This window comes from Phocoena phocoena, chromosome 1 (assembly GCF_963924675.1).
Source record: "Phocoena phocoena chromosome 1, mPhoPho1.1, whole genome shotgun sequence".
In the NCBI taxonomy this organism is placed as follows: domain Eukaryota; kingdom Metazoa; phylum Chordata; class Mammalia; order Artiodactyla; family Phocoenidae; genus Phocoena; species Phocoena phocoena.
The window spans coordinates 11717296-11736229 of NC_089219.1; the positions used below are offsets into that span (position 1 = coordinate 11717296).

The 18934-nt window shown below is 47.3% G+C and overlaps 1 protein-coding gene and 1 non-coding gene across 2 annotated transcripts in view; both read left to right on the forward strand.

Moving 5' to 3' along the window:
• Nucleotides 1-18934, forward strand: part of FHAD1 (forkhead associated phosphopeptide binding domain 1) — a 133441-nt gene that overhangs the window by 77139 nt on the left and 37368 nt on the right. The window contains 3 exon segments of the mRNA XM_065872624.1: nucleotides 11234-11304; nucleotides 12910-13062; nucleotides 16156-16263. Of these exon segments, the coding sequence (XP_065728696.1) occupies nucleotides 11234-11304; nucleotides 12910-13062; nucleotides 16156-16263 (332 nt within the window).
• On the forward strand, nucleotides 7418-7524 carry LOC136140372 (U6 spliceosomal RNA). The gene has a single exon (XR_010657600.1). It is a non-coding gene; the product is annotated as a U6 spliceosomal RNA (small nuclear RNA).

Sequence of the window (18934 nt, forward strand, 5' to 3'; positions counted from 1 at the left end):
CTGAATCTGATCACGATGGGACATCTGTTGAGGGAGGCTTCTTAGGTATGTGGCCAAGTGTTCCCTTCTCCAGACTTCACTTTGCTTCACCACTTGAGAAGCAGTGTTCCTGGGAAAAAGTACACAAGTGAGACGTGATTACTGGAGAAAAATGAGACGCAACAGAGGCAAAAGGAAAAATCGAAATTATGCTAAATCTTCTCTCTCAGAAGTAACCATATATATACATACATATAGTAGAGACTTCTTTAGAGCGGTTTTATGTTCGTGGCAACATTGAGAGGATGATACAGAGATTTCCCAGGTACCCCCTGTCCCCACTCATACACAGCCTCCCCCATTATCAACATCAGCACCAGCGAGGTACAGTTGTTAGAACTGATGACCCTTCATGATCACCCAAAGTCCATGGCTTACGTCAGGTTCACTGTTTTCTTTTAGTTTTAATTTTATTGGAGTGTAGTCGATTTACAATGCTGTGTAGGGTTCACTCTTGGTGTTGTTCATCCTATGGGTTTGGGCTTGGACAAATGTGTGATGACATGCATCCACCATTATAATGTCATACAGAATCGTTTCACTGCCCTGGCCTTTCTCGCCTTCTGAGATGGCCCACGCTCTGTCTGTGGAGTGTGTTTCTCTCTAAATAAATCCACTTCTTACCTATCACTTTGGCTCTCACTGAATTCTTTCTGCGATGAGACATCAACAACCTGAGCTTCATTAAGTCCTGAAACCAGCAGGTCCACCAATAATGAGGCCAACCCCAGAGAGGACCCAGAGGCCTTGTAAATCACAATGCTCCACCGGGAAGGTGGTCCAGTTCTGAAGGTGCCCTGGACCCCAAATCTACTGCCATGAGCAGAAGCCAGGGAGCACAGTGGGGGATGTGGTTCAGATCAGGCGATCTCTGAGCAGATTGGTGGATTCTGTGCACAGAGCCCTGGTATTAGGTCAACTCGATTTATGAGTTTCACTTCTCAGGTCACTCTATAACTACATAGTAACAGAAAGTACAGAGAATTCATTAAAAGCCACCGTGGAGTCCATAGAGGGGAAGTGGGGTGGGTGAAGTTACAGATCAGGGACATGGGAATAAAGCAAAATGATGATAACCCATAAACCAGAATATCTAGAAACTGATATTCTAGAAATTGAGGAAAGTAAAGCTACAAGTTTAACAAAATAAAAAGAAGCAAAGGAGAAGCCAACTTCAAAGCCAGCCTATGCAATTCCTCCACGGCAGCGCACATCTGTCTAACTGAAGCCTGGCCCTGCTGTTCCTCAGTGCCTTCCTATTAATGTCTTAAGCAATCAGCATCTCCAGTAATCCCTCTGCAGTGTTCAGGAATCCACCTCATCATGGGGAAACTTGTGGTTTGAGGACTTATGTTTTTTGGAAAACTTTTCATTTCAAAACTGGACATTTTTATTCCAAATAAAAGAAACTTATCCAAAAAAAATAGAATAGTTTCACTGCCCTGAGAATCCTCTGTGCTCCCTCCCCGCGCCCCCCCAGCCCCTGGCAACCACAGATCTTTTTACCGTCACGATAGTTTTTGCCTTTTCCAGGATATCATGTAGCTGGAATCATACAACTTTTCAGATTAGCTTCTTTTGTTTAGTAATATGCATTTTTGTTTCCTCCAAGTCTTTTCATGGCTTGATAGCTCTTTTTTTTTTTCTTTTTTTTAAGTGCCAAATAATAGTCCATTATCCATTCACCCACTGAAGGACATCCTGGTGGCTTCCAAGTTTTGGCAGTTACGAATAAAGCTGCCATAAACGTCCACGTGCAGGGTTTTGTGTGGACATGTTTTCAGTTCCTTTGAGTAAATACCAAGGGCGCGATTGCTGAATCGTGTGGTTAGAGTACATTTAGGTTTTTTTTTTTAATTCATTAATTTGATTTAGTTTTGGCTGTGTTGGGTCTTCATTGCTGCGTGCGGGCTTTCTCTAGTTGCCGTGAGCAGGCGCTACTCTTCCTTGCGGTGCACGGGCTTCTCGTTGCAGTGGCTTCTCTTGTTGCGTTGCATGGGCTCTAGGTGCACAGGCTTCAGGAGTTGTAGCACATGGGCTCAGTAGTTGTGGCTCGCGGGCTCTAGAGCACAGGCTCAGTAGTTGTGGCGCGCGGGCTTATTTGCTTCGCGGCATGTGGGAACTTCCCAGACCAGGGCTTGAACCTGCGTCCCTTGCATTAGCAGGCGGATTCTTAACCACTACGCCACCAGGGAAGTCCCTAGAGTACGTTTAGTTTTTAAGAAAACCACAAAACTCTTTTCCAAAGTGGCTGTTTTGCGTTCCCACCAACAATGAATGAGAGTTCCTGTTGCTTCACATCCACGTTAGCGTTTGGCATTGTCACTACTATCATATTTTGTGTGTAACTTCCAAGGCGTTTTCCCATGGAAAGAGCTGTGTGATTCTAAGCAAGTTACTTCCCCTCTCTTTGCCTGTTTCTTTACCTGTAAAATGGGGATAATCGGGAATACTCAGCCCTTAGGATTGTTGTGAGGGTTAAAATGCATTGATACATGTAAATCACTTAGAATAGTACCTGGCATAAAATAGGCACTACCTATATACATGTATTGATTTTTTAACTTTACAAAAGAATAATGTCACATTATACCCAATTTCCTTTAGTTTCGTTCCTACCAGTACATCAGGAACACCCTTCCATGTCAATACACACAGATCTACATCATCGCTGTCACTGATGGCAAGGAATCCCATTCTGTAGGATGTACCATAATTTATTTAGCCAGTCCTCTATCATGGGCATTTAAGTTGTTTCCAGTTTTTCACGCTTAAAGATGAGGCTGACATAAATATTATTCACGCATACCTGTTCATCTTATCTTTATCATCCTGGATGTGGAAGGATATGAACCACTTTCATTCAACAAAGATTTATCGCAGGCCTCCTAGATACCAGGCACAGTGCAGGATGGAGATATAATGGGGTCAGAAACAGGTAGAATCCAGGTCATGGGCTATATGGATGTTGGCTGTAAAATTCCTTCCTCTTCGCTGTACATTTGAAATCTTTCATAATAAAATATTGGGGAGCTAACAGGCACTATCCCTGTGCTTGTAGATCTTACGGTCTCAGGGAGGAATAGGGTGGGGCATTAAGTGAAAAATCACTCACATGTAAAACTTTAATCGTGACAGTTGCTTTGAAGGAGAAGTGCAGGGCTCTGACCTGGTCAGGGACGGCAGGGCACCTGCAGGATGCATAGGAGTTATTTGCCAAAGAGGGGAGGGGAGGGCATTCTCATGGTGGGGCCAGGGGCTTGCAGAGCCCTGGGAAGAAGCTCTGCTTTAATCTGAGAGCAGAGAGAAGCCCATGAAAGGTTTTAAGTAAGGAACTGGTGGAACAGGCTTGCATTTGGAGACAGTCATCTTGGCCACGAGTGGAAAATGTACAGGAAGGTGGCCAGCACAGAACCCCGGGAGAGCAGTTAGGAGGCTGTCACAAGACACGATGGTGGCCCTCACTGTGGCAATGGAGGGGATGGAGCAAGAGAGAAGATTCCAGGGGCATTTAAGAGATGAATCAACAGGCCTCAGTGATGGAGTTAGATGTGACTAGAAGGGAAGTGATGGAGAGAAAGGGGGCTACAGATCTCCAGGTTTCTGGCTTGTGTTAAAAGTACAGATGCGGTTCCTTCACTAAAACCCAGAGTAAGGAATGCCGCAGGAGGACCAGGTTTGAGGGGGAAGATGAGTGTGAGGTGCCTGTAGACATCCAAGGTGAGGTACCAAGGACGCAGCTGTCACCCTGGATATCCAACCATATCAGTGATGTGGCCCCGGAACCCAGAAGAACATGTGCCACATAGCGGGTGCTGAGTCAGATGGGATGGATGGACGGGCGGATGGATGGAGGATGATTAAAGCCATACGTGTGAATGGTATCACTAGGAAGAAAGTATTGAATGAGAAGGGAGAGCCCAGGGCCACACCTGGGAAACTCCAACATTCATTGTTGATCCTTCTTGCCAGATCGCTCTCCAGAGGGGCTGTACAAATTTGACATTCTTACAATAATGAATAGAGGGAGTGGTTTTCAACTCAGGTGATTAAACAACCCCAGCCAGGATATCTCTAAAGTAATCCAGAAGGTGGTGTGAATTTCTTTTAAACGTCTTTAAAAAGAAAGGCAAAATCAAGATTAACATTTCTGTAAGTGCCTGCTCCTCACAGATAGCATAGAGAAGAGCGGGGCTGGATTTCTCCCAGCAACCCAGCCCCTCCCCAACCCCAGTATTACTGTTGTTGTAATCATGGCAGAGTCTGAGTGTGCATGAAACACAGTTCTAGCTGTTCTTCAAAATCAGAACTAAAACAAGGAAAGACCATGATCTCTATCCTAGTAATAGCGGGGCCAAGCAATGTGTGCACTGTCCCCTCCCCAGACTTCAGGAGTCACTGAAGCCTCTGTCTCTAAATCTAGTCATACGTTACCATAAAGAAACATGGGTTGCAAAATTAAGCCATCAGGGGCTTCCCTGGTGGCGCAGTGGTTGAGAGTCTGCCTGCCGATGCAGGAGACACGGGTTCGTGCCCTGGTCTGGGAAGATCCCACATGCCGCCGAGCGGCTGCGCCCGTGAGCTATGGCCGCTGAGCCTGCGCGTCCGGAGCCTGTGCTCCACAACGGGAGAGGCCACAACAGTGAGAGGCCCGCGTACCACACACACACACACAAAAACAGGTCTCTGCAGAATCCCTCCTGCACTGATACGCACTATGGATCCACAAGGAGGGGATAAAGAATGCGATGTTCCCAAAATACATTTCTCCTTTCTTGCTGCCCTTACCCCCAGCTAACAACTCTTGGAAAATGTTCTACAGAGCACCTGTTGGGGAAACACGGACTGTGTTCTGTGATTACAACTACTTGGTTCTAAGAAGTCAAGAGGAAGGATAGAGGGCACTAGAGAAGTTAGTGAGGACGGCCCATTCTTTATTCATTCATTAGGAGAGGAAGTTGGTGGTAAAAGGCATTTTATCTTCCAGAACTAGCAATATTATGGCAAAGCCCCAAAAGACTAAAAGAATGGGATGGGCTAGAGTATCCCCTATATTCTCTGTATTAGGTACTGCTGTACCTAGTTCCTAGAGGCATCTACACAAGGATGGTGGTGGCGAGGATGATGGTGAGGATGGCGAGGGTAATTAAGGTGATGAGGAATGAGGATGGCGATGGTCATGGTGGTGAGAATAATGATTAGATGGTGATGGTGACAACGGTGGCCATCATTCATTATTGAGCACTTATATTCTAGACAATGTTCTAAGTATTTTCCATACATAACCTCGGTTCATCATCACAACAGCTCTATAAGGCAGGTAACAGTATCCTCATTTTAGAAATGAAGAAACTGGCTCAAAACCTTTTTATGTGTTAGTCCACCATGATCAGTGATTCAAGGTACTTCCCATTACTGAGGCCAGCAGGGGATCCCCGGTCACTCATCACCATACACAAACAGTGCTAAGAGCCTTCTGTGTTCACAGTTCCTAAGAGGAGGGTAGGAACCATGGTTTGTTTAACTCCTCCTGGGCACTTGTCACCGTGCTAGTTGTTTTACATGTACCGTGTACTTTCATCTTCCAACAACCAGAGCCAGGTACTATTGTCTTTATTTTGCAAGTAAGGAAACGGAGTATCCATAACATTAAGAAACGTGCTCAAAGTCACACAGCTGGTACATGGTAGGGTCAGGACTCAAACTGAGGTCGTTGTGATCCTAGCACTCGTGTTTTTTCTGTGACCCCACATGCCCTCCGAAGATCCAGAGGGGTACCAGGTACATGCCCAATTCCTAGAGGACAGGTTCTGTCATTAACTTGAACAGAGACAAACCTGAGAGTTTCACTCCCTGGAGTGAAGGGCGTCTGATGCACGCGGCGGGCCTTGCCCCAGCAAATCCCCATTTGCATTATAGCGAATAATTCTGAGCTCAGGCTTTGGAGACCGGCTGCTAAGGTTGGACTCTCAAGTGTGCGCTTACTCATTGTGTGAGCAAGCGTCGACTTCTGTGTGCCTCTGTTCACTCGGTTGTAAAATGGGGTTAAGATCTCACCAGGTAGTTGTGAGGATTAAACGATGTGGTACCCAAATCAGGGGGTCACACGTAAGCCTTAGTAAACGGTAGCTGCCATGAGCATCAGCCTTGAATACTTGTTGACTTAATGTGAACTAAACGTGGATGGCAGGCAGATGGATATGCGCACAGGCAGGGCAGCTTGATTTGCTCACGCCGAGGTGCCTTTACCTGTGACCCCTGCCGTATCTCTATTTGACAGCAAGTCAGATTTTCTTAGCTGTGAGCACTCAGTTCTCTTCCCAGGCCTTCTTCCTAGGCTCTTGACAACGGGCTGCATTTCCTAGCTGCCGAGTGGTAAAGCTGGGACTCCATCCAGGTCCCTCTGACCTCAAAGCCCCTGCTCGGAACCACCATACTACCTGCCTTTTAAAATATTGTCCTAAGGGATAAAACGCACGTAATGAGCTAGGTCTGTAAAATCCTGGAATAAATCCTTCAGGGAAATCCAGGTTGAGTAAGTATTGTTGGATCATGTCATGAGTAGCCCAGGAGATTGGGGTCACTACTAAAGATCTGATTGGTTAAGATATCACCTAACACCTGTCAGTATGGCCGTCACCAAAAAGAACACAAATAACAAGTGTTGGCGACGATATGGAGAGAAGGGAACCCTTGTGCACTGTTGGTGGGAATGTAAATTGGTGTGGCCACTATGGAAAACAGTTTGAAGGTTTCTCAAAACACTAAAAGTAGAACTACCATATGATCCAGCAATTCCACTCCTGGGTATTTATTCCCCCAAAATGAAAAACACTAATTCAAAAAGATACATGCACCCCAATGTTCATAGCAGCATTATTTATGATAGCCAAGATATGAAAGCAACCTAAGTGCCCATCAACAGATGAGTGGATAAAGAAGATGCAGTAGGGAATTCCCTGGCGGTCCAGTGGATAGGAGTCGACGCTTTCACTGCTATGGCCCAGGTTCAGTCCCTGGTTGGGGAACTAAGACCCCACAAGCTGCATGGCGTGGCCCCCCCAAAAAGATAGATGTGATACAGATATATCTATGTATATCTCTATGCAGTGGAATACTACTCAGCCATAAAAAAGAATGAAATTTTCAGCAACATGGATGGATTTGGAGGGTATTACGCTTAGTGAAATAAGTCAGACAGAGAAAGACAAATACTGTATGATATCACTTTTATGTGGAATCTAAAAACTAAAACTAGTGAATATAACAAAAATGAAATAGACTCACAGATATAGAGAACAAACTAGTGGTTACCAGTGGGGAGCGGGAAAGGGGGAGCGACAAGTTAGAGGTAGGGAAATAAGAGGAGCAAACTACTGTGCTCACTTCAGCAGCACATACACTAAAATTGGAACCATACAGAGAAGATTAGCATGGCCCCTGTGCAACGATGACACGGAAATTCATGAAGCGTTCCAAATTTTTGTGACCTGAATGGGAAGGAAATTCAAAAAAGAGGGGATATATGAATACATACAGCTGATTCATTTTGCTGTACAGTAGAAACTAACACAACATCGTAAAGCAACTATACTCCAATTTTAAAAAAGAGGCACAAATTACTATGTATAAAATAAATAAGCTACAACGATATATTTTATAGCACAGGGAATATAGCCAATATTTTATAATAACTATAAATGGAATATAACCTTTAAAAATTGTGAATCACTATGTTGTACACCTGAAACATACAATACTGTACATTGACTATATCTCAATTAAAAAATAAAAAAGTTGTGACCAAAAAAAAAAAAATCTGATTGCTGAAGGATTACTGTGTGGTCCCACTGGAAGACAGGAAACAACTAAGGAGGACCTTAAAAGTTAGCTTCCCTCTCCTCCTGCCTGGTTTCTCAGCTTCTTTTGATAAGGGAAAGAAAGGACTTTTTACATTTTTCTTTGCAAGCTCAGTTGACTGTGCCTATTTCTGCAAGACTTTGTTGCAAATAAAAGGCTTCCCTGCATACATAGAAAATCGCTCTTTCTCAGATATCCAAGATATGCAGTATTTTTATGTGAAAAAAAAAGAAAAGCAAGTTGTAATACAATATGCACAGTGTTCTCCCCCCTCCTTTTTTTTTTTTCAAATGCCAATATCTGACCACAGGAGAAATCTAGAGGAAAAGACATATAAGTGTTGAGAGTATTATCCCAGCATGATGAGACTGCGTGAGGCTTGACTTTCACTCAGTCATTCAACAACTATTTATTGCAGGCCTACTGTGTGCCGGCCACTGAGGATACAGCGGGAGGACACTTTCCACTTTATGGGTTTCTGCCCTGTTTGGATTTGTGTAACAGGCATGTGTAACTTTTGTAACCAGAACTATAATCAAGAATTGCTTCTTCTCCCAAAGAAGAAAATCCCTCTTTCCAACAGCCCAAGTCAGCATCACCCATCTCTGCCATCTCGGGGTCCTCCGAGTGCCCCTCTCCTCACGCACCCTTCACATCGGCCAGCCCAGCCCTCCACTCTCCAGCCTCTAGTCTCTCTGAAAAGAGAATGACAGACCTAGGTCTGAATTCTGATCCTACTGCTTACCAGCTCCATAGCTTAACCTTGCTGAGTGTCTGTGTCTCACCTATAAATGCAAACACATTGCCTTGCTGGGCTGTTTGTAATGATCAGAAAATATCACATGTTAAACTCCTGGCATGGTGCCTGACACACAGCAAGTGGTTAATACTGAATCGCTATTATTATAATATTATTCTTCTCACTCTTCCAAGCTGGAAATTCTCAGCAAGTGGCATTGTCAGAGGTCAGGGGCCCAGGCACGAGCCTGTTCAGCTCCCCTCCTGTCTCTCTCCGCACCCATCTTTTCTCCTTTCCCTCTATCTTCCCTCACTACGTTCTCTTTCCAAATGCAGCTCTTCCCTCGCTGAGTCTCCCCTTCTCTCTCCCTCCCAGACCACCTTGTGCACAAGCTCCTGAATCATGACCTCCTTCTTCAGCGTATACAGCCTCTCACTCCATCTTTCTCTTTTATCATCAAACAAGCGCTTCAAGCTGGTGCATCTTCACTGGGACCACTGCTTCTTCAGCTCCTTTTCTACTGCTCATACTCCTGTCCATTAAGACCTTGAAGTGCGTTACACCCTGTGTGCTCACCACCAACTTCCTACTTTGCCTCTTTGGCAACTGACGTGGCCCCCCTGCACCGAAGCCCCACCTTACTCCCCCGCCGTGTTCTCTCTGACCTACCCAGCCCTCTCGGTTTGCTTTCTTGAAACCCTCTCACATCTTTGATAATTACAGCTTGGGTGGGTGATGCTCCTGGCAGCCAGTAGGCGGAGGCCAGGGATGCTGCTAAAACGTCCTACAGTGCCCAGGACGGGTCCCACAACGAGGACTGTCCAGCCCAACACGTCGAGAATGCTGCAGTTAAGAAATGCTGCTGGCTCCTTCGTCTCTATTACATCCCGGTTATTTTTCTGAAAAAATAACAAAACACCCTTCATTAAGCCAACTCACTGCTCCATCAGAAGCTGAAATAGCAGTGACTCAGACCCTGGAGTCACACCACTGTGAGCCCAAGCCCTGGCTCAGCCATTTGCCAGCTGTGTGGCGTCCAGCAGCCACATGTCTCAGAGCCCGACTGCCTCATGTGTAAAAGGAGGCGATGGCGGGACAATACAGCGGGGTGATGCGCTGATGGCTTGGCAGAGGGCCGGGCACACAGGTCACACTCATGACATTTCAGTGATGTTTAAATCAAGTTTATACTCTTTAGGCTACTGTTCTAGGCTGGCCACAAATTGAACTCAGCTTTCCATCCCAGGTCTTCCCTCTACTCCTCCCCTCCCCCATCACCTGCTCTACCCCAGTTAAGCTCCACCCTCTTCCAGAACATGCACTGCATTTCCCCACCTCTCACCCTGCCTCCTGCCTTCACCCCCCCCGTATTAGTTTCCTATGGCTGTTCTAACAAATTACCACAAACTTAGGGGCTTAACACAACTCATATTTATTCTTTTACAGTTCTGGAGGCCAAAGGTCCAAAATCAGTTTCGCTAAGGTAAAGGCAAGGGGCTGGCTCCTTCTGGAGGCTCTAGGAAAGAATCCGTTTCCTCACCTTTTCCAGTCTCTAGACCGGAAAAGACGAGGAAATAAAACTTCCCCGCTTCCCTTGGCTCATGGCAGAGGAGCGTCTTCAGCTCTCTGCTTCTGTCACATCACCGGCTCTGTCTGTCTGCAGTCAGACTCCCTGTGTCTGCTTCTTGTAAGAACCCATGCGACTATATCGGGTCCACCCAGCTGATCCAGGATAAGCGCCCCCATCTCAAGATCCTTAACTTCACCACATCTGCAAAGGTCCTTCTGCCCTGTTAGGTAATGTTCATAGGCTCTAAGGATTAGGACCCAGACATCTTTGGGGGGGGAGGCATCATTCACCCAACCACATCTTCCATTCTGAAACGCCATCCCCTCCAACTCTGCATACCCACCAATGCCCACGCCCAGTGGGTCCTCGGCCAAGCAGTGATCACTCCAGGTGAATGATGGCGCCTCCTCTGGGACCCTCACACTTCTCCACTCCTTCAGCCATCATTTCCACGCCACCTGGAGTCCCTGCCTGCTTCCTCCCAGGCACGTAGACCTTGTCTCTCACACTGAATGGCTTCATATCATCCCCTGCTCAGCTCACGGCGCTGCACACGGTAGACACTTAGTCGATAGGAGCTCTGCAGATGGTTTTTATTGTCCGCCCACAAAAAGAAACTTGGACTTGAGCCCAACCGAAGCCGATCAACAATTTAAAAAACACAAGGTGGGGCTTCCCTGGTGGCGCAGTGGTTGAGAGTCCGCCTGCCAATGCAGGGGACACGGGTTCGTGCCCCGGTCCGGGAAGATCCCACAAGCCGCGGAGCGGCTGGGCCCGTGAGCCATGGCCACTGAGCCTGCGCGTCCGGAGCCTGTGCTCCGCAACGGGAGAGGCCACAACAGTGAGAGGCCCGCGTACTGCAAGAAACAAAAAAACAAAACACAGGGTGGATGGCAACTCACGTTTCCTTGATGGGAGGGCAGCGTTGCCCTCACCCACCTGTCGGCAAGCTCTGTGAAGACATTATTCAGAAAGCAAAGGGAGTGAACTGAATTGATACTTACCTTCTTGCTTCTCTCTTTAAGGATTGCCTTTGTATCTGAAATACCTTCTGGAACATTATCAAAAGATTACAAGCTGGACCCAGGAACTTCAGGTAATCTTTGAACTTCAAAAGTTCATTTCAGCTCCTTCTTAGAATTTACCTAGCCCTGAGCATTTTAACTCTGTTTCTCCTCTGTTAGGTAGTCAGCACACATCCTCCAAAAGGTGAAATGATACCTCCATTTGCACACGAAATGCTTCAGACAGGGTGGCTGAGATCTCCCAGGAGGGCAAGGAGGCTTGTTTTCCTCTGTCAAAAACCAGAAACATGTAAATGCCATCAGATCTTTACAATTGTTTATTAAATGCAGTGGAAGAAGTACAGCTAGCCACAGTATAGGCAGCAGAATTACCAAAAGTTACATGATGTCGACATTTTAGAGGCAAAATTATCCTTCGGGATTGTATCTCCCCGGTAGCTATTGCCGTATTAATACTGTATAATAAACAACCATAACACTTTTAGCAGTGTTCCACAGTTATTGTCTACTGATCACACATCTGGGGGCAGCCGCTAGGTGGGTCCGCTGGTCTTAGATGGGCTTGCTCACGTGTCTGAGTGTTGGCTGGACCTTGGTCGATATAGGCTGGCCTCAGCTGGAGCAGCTGTGCTCTGTTCCACGTGTTCCACGTGTCTCTGATCCTCCAGCAGGCTGGCCTGGGCACGTTCTCATGGTGCTAGCAGAGGAAGCAGACATCGGGAAGAGAAAGCAGGCCCAATCATGGAATGCTTTTCAATCCTCTGCTTGTGTTATGTCTGCCAACATCCCATTGGCCAGAGCAAGTCACATGACTGAGTTCAGTGTCAGGGGGCGGGATGGGCACTGCAAGTTACAGAGCCAAAGATATGAATAGAGGAAGGGTGAAATATTGGGACCACCATTACGATCAACCCCAAAGGCCATCTGGTCCAGGGGTCAGCAAATTTCTTCTGTAAAGGGCCAGATGGTAAATATTTTAGGCTTTGCAGGACATACAGCCTCTGCCACACTTATCTGACCAGCTGTTGTAGAGCAAAGGCAGCCATAGACAGAAGTAAATGAACGGGCGTGACGGGCATGCTCTGCTCCAATAAAATTTGATTTATAAAAATGGGCAGTGGTCCATATTTGGCCTTCAGACAGTAGTTTGCCACCCCCTGATCTAGTCCATTCTCCTTATTTTACAGAGATGGACAATGGCATTCAGAGGCTAGGTGACTGTTTCAACGTCACACAGATAGTTGGTGGAAGAATCAAGACAAAAGCTCAGGCTTTCTGGCCCTAGTTCACTGCTTTTTCTCTTACACTCAGCAAATAATAACAAATAAGTCTAACTACCATTTACTGAGCACCTACTATGTGCCAAACACTGTGCTAAAAGCTTTCCATCATTATCTCATTCTTACAACTCTAAGAGGCAGATACTAGTATTAACCTCGTTCTCTATACAAAGAAGTGTCTAGAAAGAACTAGAGCTGAGATTCTATCTAGATCTAGAGTCTGAGCTCTTTACCACGATGCTCTACTACTTCCCTATTAGTTACTAAGCTAAGCATCATTTTTCTGTGTTTTGAAGAAAGTTTCGTGAACCTTTGTCTCGCCCCCAAAGGTAGTGGAAATGATTCCTGCGTTAGTCCTGTCCCCCATCAGCTGCATTTCCCTTCACCTCATTTCAGATCAAGATCAAAAGTTCTCAGGAAACTCAGCAGTATTTGCTGCAAGAAAAGTTACGGCAGCATGTGGCAGAGAAGGAGAAGCTGACCGAGGAAAGGCTACAGCAAGAGGAGAAGCTGAAAGCCAGAATCAAGCGGCTAACGGAAGAGAAATCGGTAAGGTGGCCCCCGTCCTTCTCTTCACTACTGGAAACTGATGAAATGGGCTTTCCTATGAGAAACAGAGGGCGTGTACTTAGATGGAGGAATCTCAGCAACTCCTTGTTGGGAACTAAATTAATTAAAGAGCGTGAATGATGTAGGAGGAATTAACATGAAGCTTGAGTCCTAAGACTCGGAGATCAACTTGAAGAGGCAAGGTTATTGAAATGTCTAGAAATGGTACTTTGTTTATATACTGCAGCTGATTTTATTGATACAAATCCCAGTCGTTACTGCAGGTCCCGGTTTGTGTCTAAGTGTGTGCAAGACCAACCAATAGTGTTTCAGTCTTCTGCTTTCTCTTCATGCATATCAGGGGAAACACATGGGGCTTCCCTGGTGGCGCAGTGGTTGAGAGTCCGCCTGCCGATGCAGGGGCCGCGGGTTCGTGCCCCGGTCCGGGAAGATCCCACAAGCCGCGGAGCGGCTGGGCCCGTGAGCCACGGCCGCTGAGCCTGCGCGTCCGGAGCCTGTGCTCCACAACGGGAGAGGCCACGGCAATGAGAGGCCCGCGTACCGCAAAAAAAAAAAAAAAAGAAAAGAAAAGAAACACATGGCCAAAACTGCTACTTACTTTTCCAGAAACCAGCCGATTAGAGGGTACTTTACAGCAGCGCCTCTCAACTCAACTCAGAGGTGTCCACAGATCACGCGGGGATGCTGTTAAAATGCAGCTTCTGATCCAGCAGGTCTTGGAGGCGGGGGGAGCCTGGGATTCTGCATTTCTGACCAGCTCCCAGCTGGTACTGATGGCACAGCTCTGCAGACTACATTTTCAGCCACAAAGTCTTAGAAGAAGGTTTTCCCCAAGTTGGCCGATAAGAACCACCTGGACGCTGGTGAAAAATACAGCTTCTTGGGCCCCACCCCAGACCCACTGAATCAGAATCTCGGGAGAAAGCCAGGAGACTGCACGTAATGGGCTGCTTCTCATCCTTGTCCCTGAGTTGGCCCTTTCTGATATTCAGGGACCCACCATGAATTTAACTACCTCGGTCGCCATCATCCTAGATCAGTGGCTCATGACTTTGGCTGCACTTTTGTCACCTAAGAGATTAAAAAATACTAATGCCTTGTACCCCTCCCCCCACCCCACCCCCAGGTTCTGACCTAACTGGGGTGAGGGTGTGGCTCAGGCACTGGGATTGGTAAGCTCTCCCTGGTGGTTCCAATGTGCAGCCACGGTGGAGGGCCACAGCGTGCTGCCCCTCCTCCACCCCCCTCAAGACAGCAGCACCAGATCCGCTGGACCCCAACTCCCCCCCAGCACCTCCTTTCTCCCCCTGAGAAGGACTGGACCTGCCGTTTCCTCCGCCTTCACCGGGAGAAGCTTGGTGACTTCCTGCTTGGACCGTCCTTCTGTCACACACCCTCACTCTCCAGACCCCTCCAAGAGGCAAAGACCTCTGCCTGCTCCCTTTCATCCTCTAGTTCACGCCCCGCTACTTCTTCTCCTGTTTGCCTCTTTCTCTGCCTTTCTGCCTTTTGTGAAATAAAAGATTAAAAAGGAAGAACCACCTGACCAAAATCACCTGTGAGCCACATAAAGGTACCATTCACAACAGCCTTAAATCAAGGCAGCTCCCTCCAGAAGGACAATTAGACATAGAAGAAGCCAGTGCCATTCCACAGAGAGGGAAATAAAACCAGAAAGAACCTAGAAATCTTCAAAATCTCCACCAGGCTTTCCACCTGTTTCCTCCCTCCTCTCTGATTAACTTCTCCCTCGCCAAATGTCTTATTTCAGTTTTAACTTTGGTTTGACTTGTTCCCACTGTGGATGTGTAGTATTGCAGCCCCAGCATGTTCAACATCACCCTGGGCACTGGCCTGGGCCTCCCAGACGCCCATTTGTAACATCGATTCCAACAGATACAGGGTTTCAAAGGGCTGACATCGACCCCCCTTTCATCACAACAAAGCTCAGCGCGCACACCAGCCCATGCAGAGGGCGACGCAACGCCAGGGACCCACCGAGACAGAGCGCCACTGCTCATGTCCACTGTCGTCCCGTCGAGGGTCATCCTTCCCCAGACACGCACATTGATCAGCTCGACCCCAGGGACTCATCGGAAAGTACTGTTCCAGACTCCAGTGCCAGGTGCCCCGATTTTAAGTGAACCTCCCTCATACCACATGACACCATCATCCCCATATTTCTAAAAATATGCTTGTCCGAATTCATTAATTAAACTCCTCACGAGTCCTAACTTGTCTGAGGACTCTGTTTCAAGGGTAAGAAATTCTAGGTTCCCTTGTGGAGCTAACATTCTTTTTTTATTATGATCTGTTAGCAGCAATCCTCTGATTGGTGCACACACTAATGGTTTAAATCAGGGAGCAGCAAACTTTTTCCACGAAGAGCCAGATAGTATCTATTTTCAGTTTTGCGGGTCGTATGGTCCCTGTCGTGAATTCTCAGCTCTGTTGTTGCAGTGCAGAGGCAGTTGTAGGCAACCCACGATGAGCATGGAGGGTTGCCAATAAAACTTTATTTACAAAGAAGCAGGCAGCGGGCCAGATTTGGCCCAGATGCCATAGCTCGCCAACTCCTGTCTCTAGGGTCAAAGGGACCAGGGTTCAAACTCCTGATGACGTGATTTACTAGTAAACTGAACAGATTCCTTAATCTCTCTAAGCCTGTTTCCTCCTTTGCAAAGTTGAAATGACAGAAGAAATGATTAATCTTTACTAGTGAATAGTTATCATGTGACAAGTATTTCATGTTCATCATCTCATCTGCTCCTCACATCAACCCATTACTGTCCCCACTGTACAGACAGGGAAACTGAGGCTTCTAAAGCTTCTCACTTGCCCAAGACTATACATCTAGGAAGGATCAACCGGAGGCTCTAATTTGGGCCTGCCGACTCCAGACCCCGTACTCTTAGCCCCTAAGTATACTGCCCGCAGTTTTCTGTGGCAGTGAGAAGTGAAAGAGTTTTCTTGTTGTGAAAAGTGAAAGAGTGAATCCGTGCAGTGCCTGGCACAGAGTCCAGATCCCTACTATGGTAACCATGTCTATTAAACAACAATCATGACTTTCAGGCTTTGGAGGAAACCATTTCTCAGGAGAAAAGCAGAGCAAAGGAAGCATTAGAAGAAGAACAGAGCAAAGTCCAAGAGCTGGAGAATCGCTTAACCCGCCAGAAGGAGGTACGCAGCTCGGGGAGATAGTTGGCTCCAGCCCAAATCCGGCTTGAGGGCCAAATGGAAGAAGTTCAGAACCACAGATGATGGGGAGAAGCGCGTGGCGGAGTTTCCTAGAGTGATTTGTCCTTGGGAGGGCTCAGCTAGTCTGCGAAGAAGCAAGGGGGACTCTAGGAGAGAACCCTAGAGCTGTAGCCTTCACAGTTAGTTGGAAAAATTGCAAACAGCGTAAAATACAGCCTTAGATAGGGGACAAGTTGGGATTGGTGACATGAGCATTTTCTGCGCAGAGATTGTATCCCAGATCCCAAAACTGGAGGAATTACAGAATCGTGGGACTTCAGGGCTGCGTGTATCCTCCAACAACATCCTAAAATCATCCAGCCTTCAGCTCCACCACCAAGGAATTTTCTGCAGCCCGGGGCAGTCCATCCCAGCATTGATGCCTTGGGCAGGCAGAACATTCTTCCTTTAGGTTGAATTGACTCAGACTTTCTCCCAGAAGGGTTTCAATCCTCCACCCGCCCCCCCGGGCTCCTGCAAGACCCGTCCCTTGAATACTTTCTCTTCCACAGAATAACCTTTTATAGATGCTTGAAAATAGAGGCACCCGCTCCTCTCCAGACCCAAATGCCATTCACAGTCCTGGAGCATGGCCTTGTTCCGCTCCTCTGAGCCTGCTCTGTGCTCCAGAAGCCACAGATGGGCAGCTCACTGGCTGAAAAGGGCCTGCAGACAGGTTACGTTTGGTCCTAGAGTGTTTTTTCTTGAATTCATAAACTATACTGAAAAATCCAGATTTCCACCCTCTCTTGAAAAGTTCAGAAATCTGGCCCTCCTTTCCACTTGGCAAAAACGGGCCAGAGTGGAACCAAGTAGCAGAAGTTTGCCACAGTCCTCGCCATTCCCTATTGCATCACACACAACCCACTTCACTTTGGGTAACTGTCGAGCCCCTGTAGGCATCTGAGTTTGCAACCCATCATCTGTTTTCTTCCTAAAGTTTTTGTAGGCAAAACTGGACACAGTTCTCCAACATTTAGTGGCCTAGAGCAGGACTCTTCTCTCCCTCGTTGAAGATGTTGTACTTCTATTGATGTGTCCAAAATGGCTTTTGCAAAAGCCCTGTTACAGTGTTCACTCGTACTTACCTCGCGGTCACCCTCAGATCCCTGAGTCTTTTTTACAAAATGTTTTCATTAGCGCTTCGGTCCTGGGGCAGCGCAGAGGAGTGAGGAGTGCAGGCTTTGCAGCCTGGCTGGGCTACTTACTGGCTCAATACCTACCTTCTTTAAAGGATGGCTGTGAAGATTGGAGATAATGTACACTAAAGTGTTTGACCCAGAATCATCTCTCAAAGAATGGTAGCTATTAATACTCTCAATCACTGTACTTCCACTTCTGTTTAGGTACTTGCCTCCTACCAATCCCCCACTGCATCCCTACTCCTCAGAGGGAAACCCTGGCCCACCCACCAGTGAGGGAGAAATAATGAGCCTGGTGGGCAGAGCCCATGCCATTTGATCCGATCCAGAGAGGGAAAGTGTTTATGTGTTGGGTCTCACTCAGGTCTCCGGCGCAGCTGTGCTCTGCAGGCCTGTGTAAACAGTGTCAGTACCTGGTCCTGAGTTATTTCTCCAGGGGCGGCAAGGAGGAGGAGGGTGTCACAAGGGTTCCCGGCGGCCAAATGCCACTGAGAGGTCATCAGCACAAAGATGGAGAAGCCCGTGGATTTTAGAGATCTCGAGGTCACGGGGCACTTCAGGAGGGAGATTTAAGGAAAGCCTGGTGGTGGGCAGCCCCATGGCAGGGAGGAGCTGTGGCCGGGTCACCCAGGCCTAGGACAGCGTCAGCCCACTTCTCCCGGCAGGACCTCTCCGTGGCTTCTTGTCAGGGGAACCTGAGATTAAAATCCCAGACACAGACTTAGATCAACCTCAAACAGTCCTTTGATTTTTCTTTCTATTAGACCTTCCTCCACACTGTCAGATGCATCTTTAAGGACGACAGAATCACTAGGTCATAATGCGGGTTTGGAGGTAACGTTAAAGATTAATTCCCATGACCTGCCCAGGAGCGTGGGAGCAAAGTGGCCCGGGGGGATGGGACCTGGGCGTGAGTCGCACAAGGACAGGCTTCCCTGTGGTGCGTAGCGCCCGTCTCGGCTGCAGAGGAGCTGCCAAGAGCAAAGTCCCGCGTGTAGACGTGAGATCAGGCGCAGTGGGGCAGGAAAATGCCTTAACCCGAAACCCTCCTCAGACGTTCGGCTCCCTCACGTCTCATGGGAGACGCCAGGCTCCCGCGATGTTACTGCACTTCTGCTTCGTTGGGGGCTGGTATTGGAACAGATGAGTGTTGGCGTTTTTCAAACTGCTTTTCACTGCAAAATATATTAAAATGTGTAGTATTTCCTCCATATTATGGATTAGATATTTTTGCAGACTAATCTCAGACCCTAACCACCAGCTATAATGGAAACCGTGTTCCAAATTCCAGACCTCTGCCAAGCTGGTGTTTAAAACACAACCCTTTTGAGAGTTGAGGTGCCCTTTCTTTTTGTTTTTTGGGTTTTTTTTTAACATAATGATGATGAATCTGAGGTGCCCTTTCTTGCAGTGACTAGAAACAGGGGCCTTACCGGCAACTTCTAGCCTTCTGCAATTTGCATAAACCATTT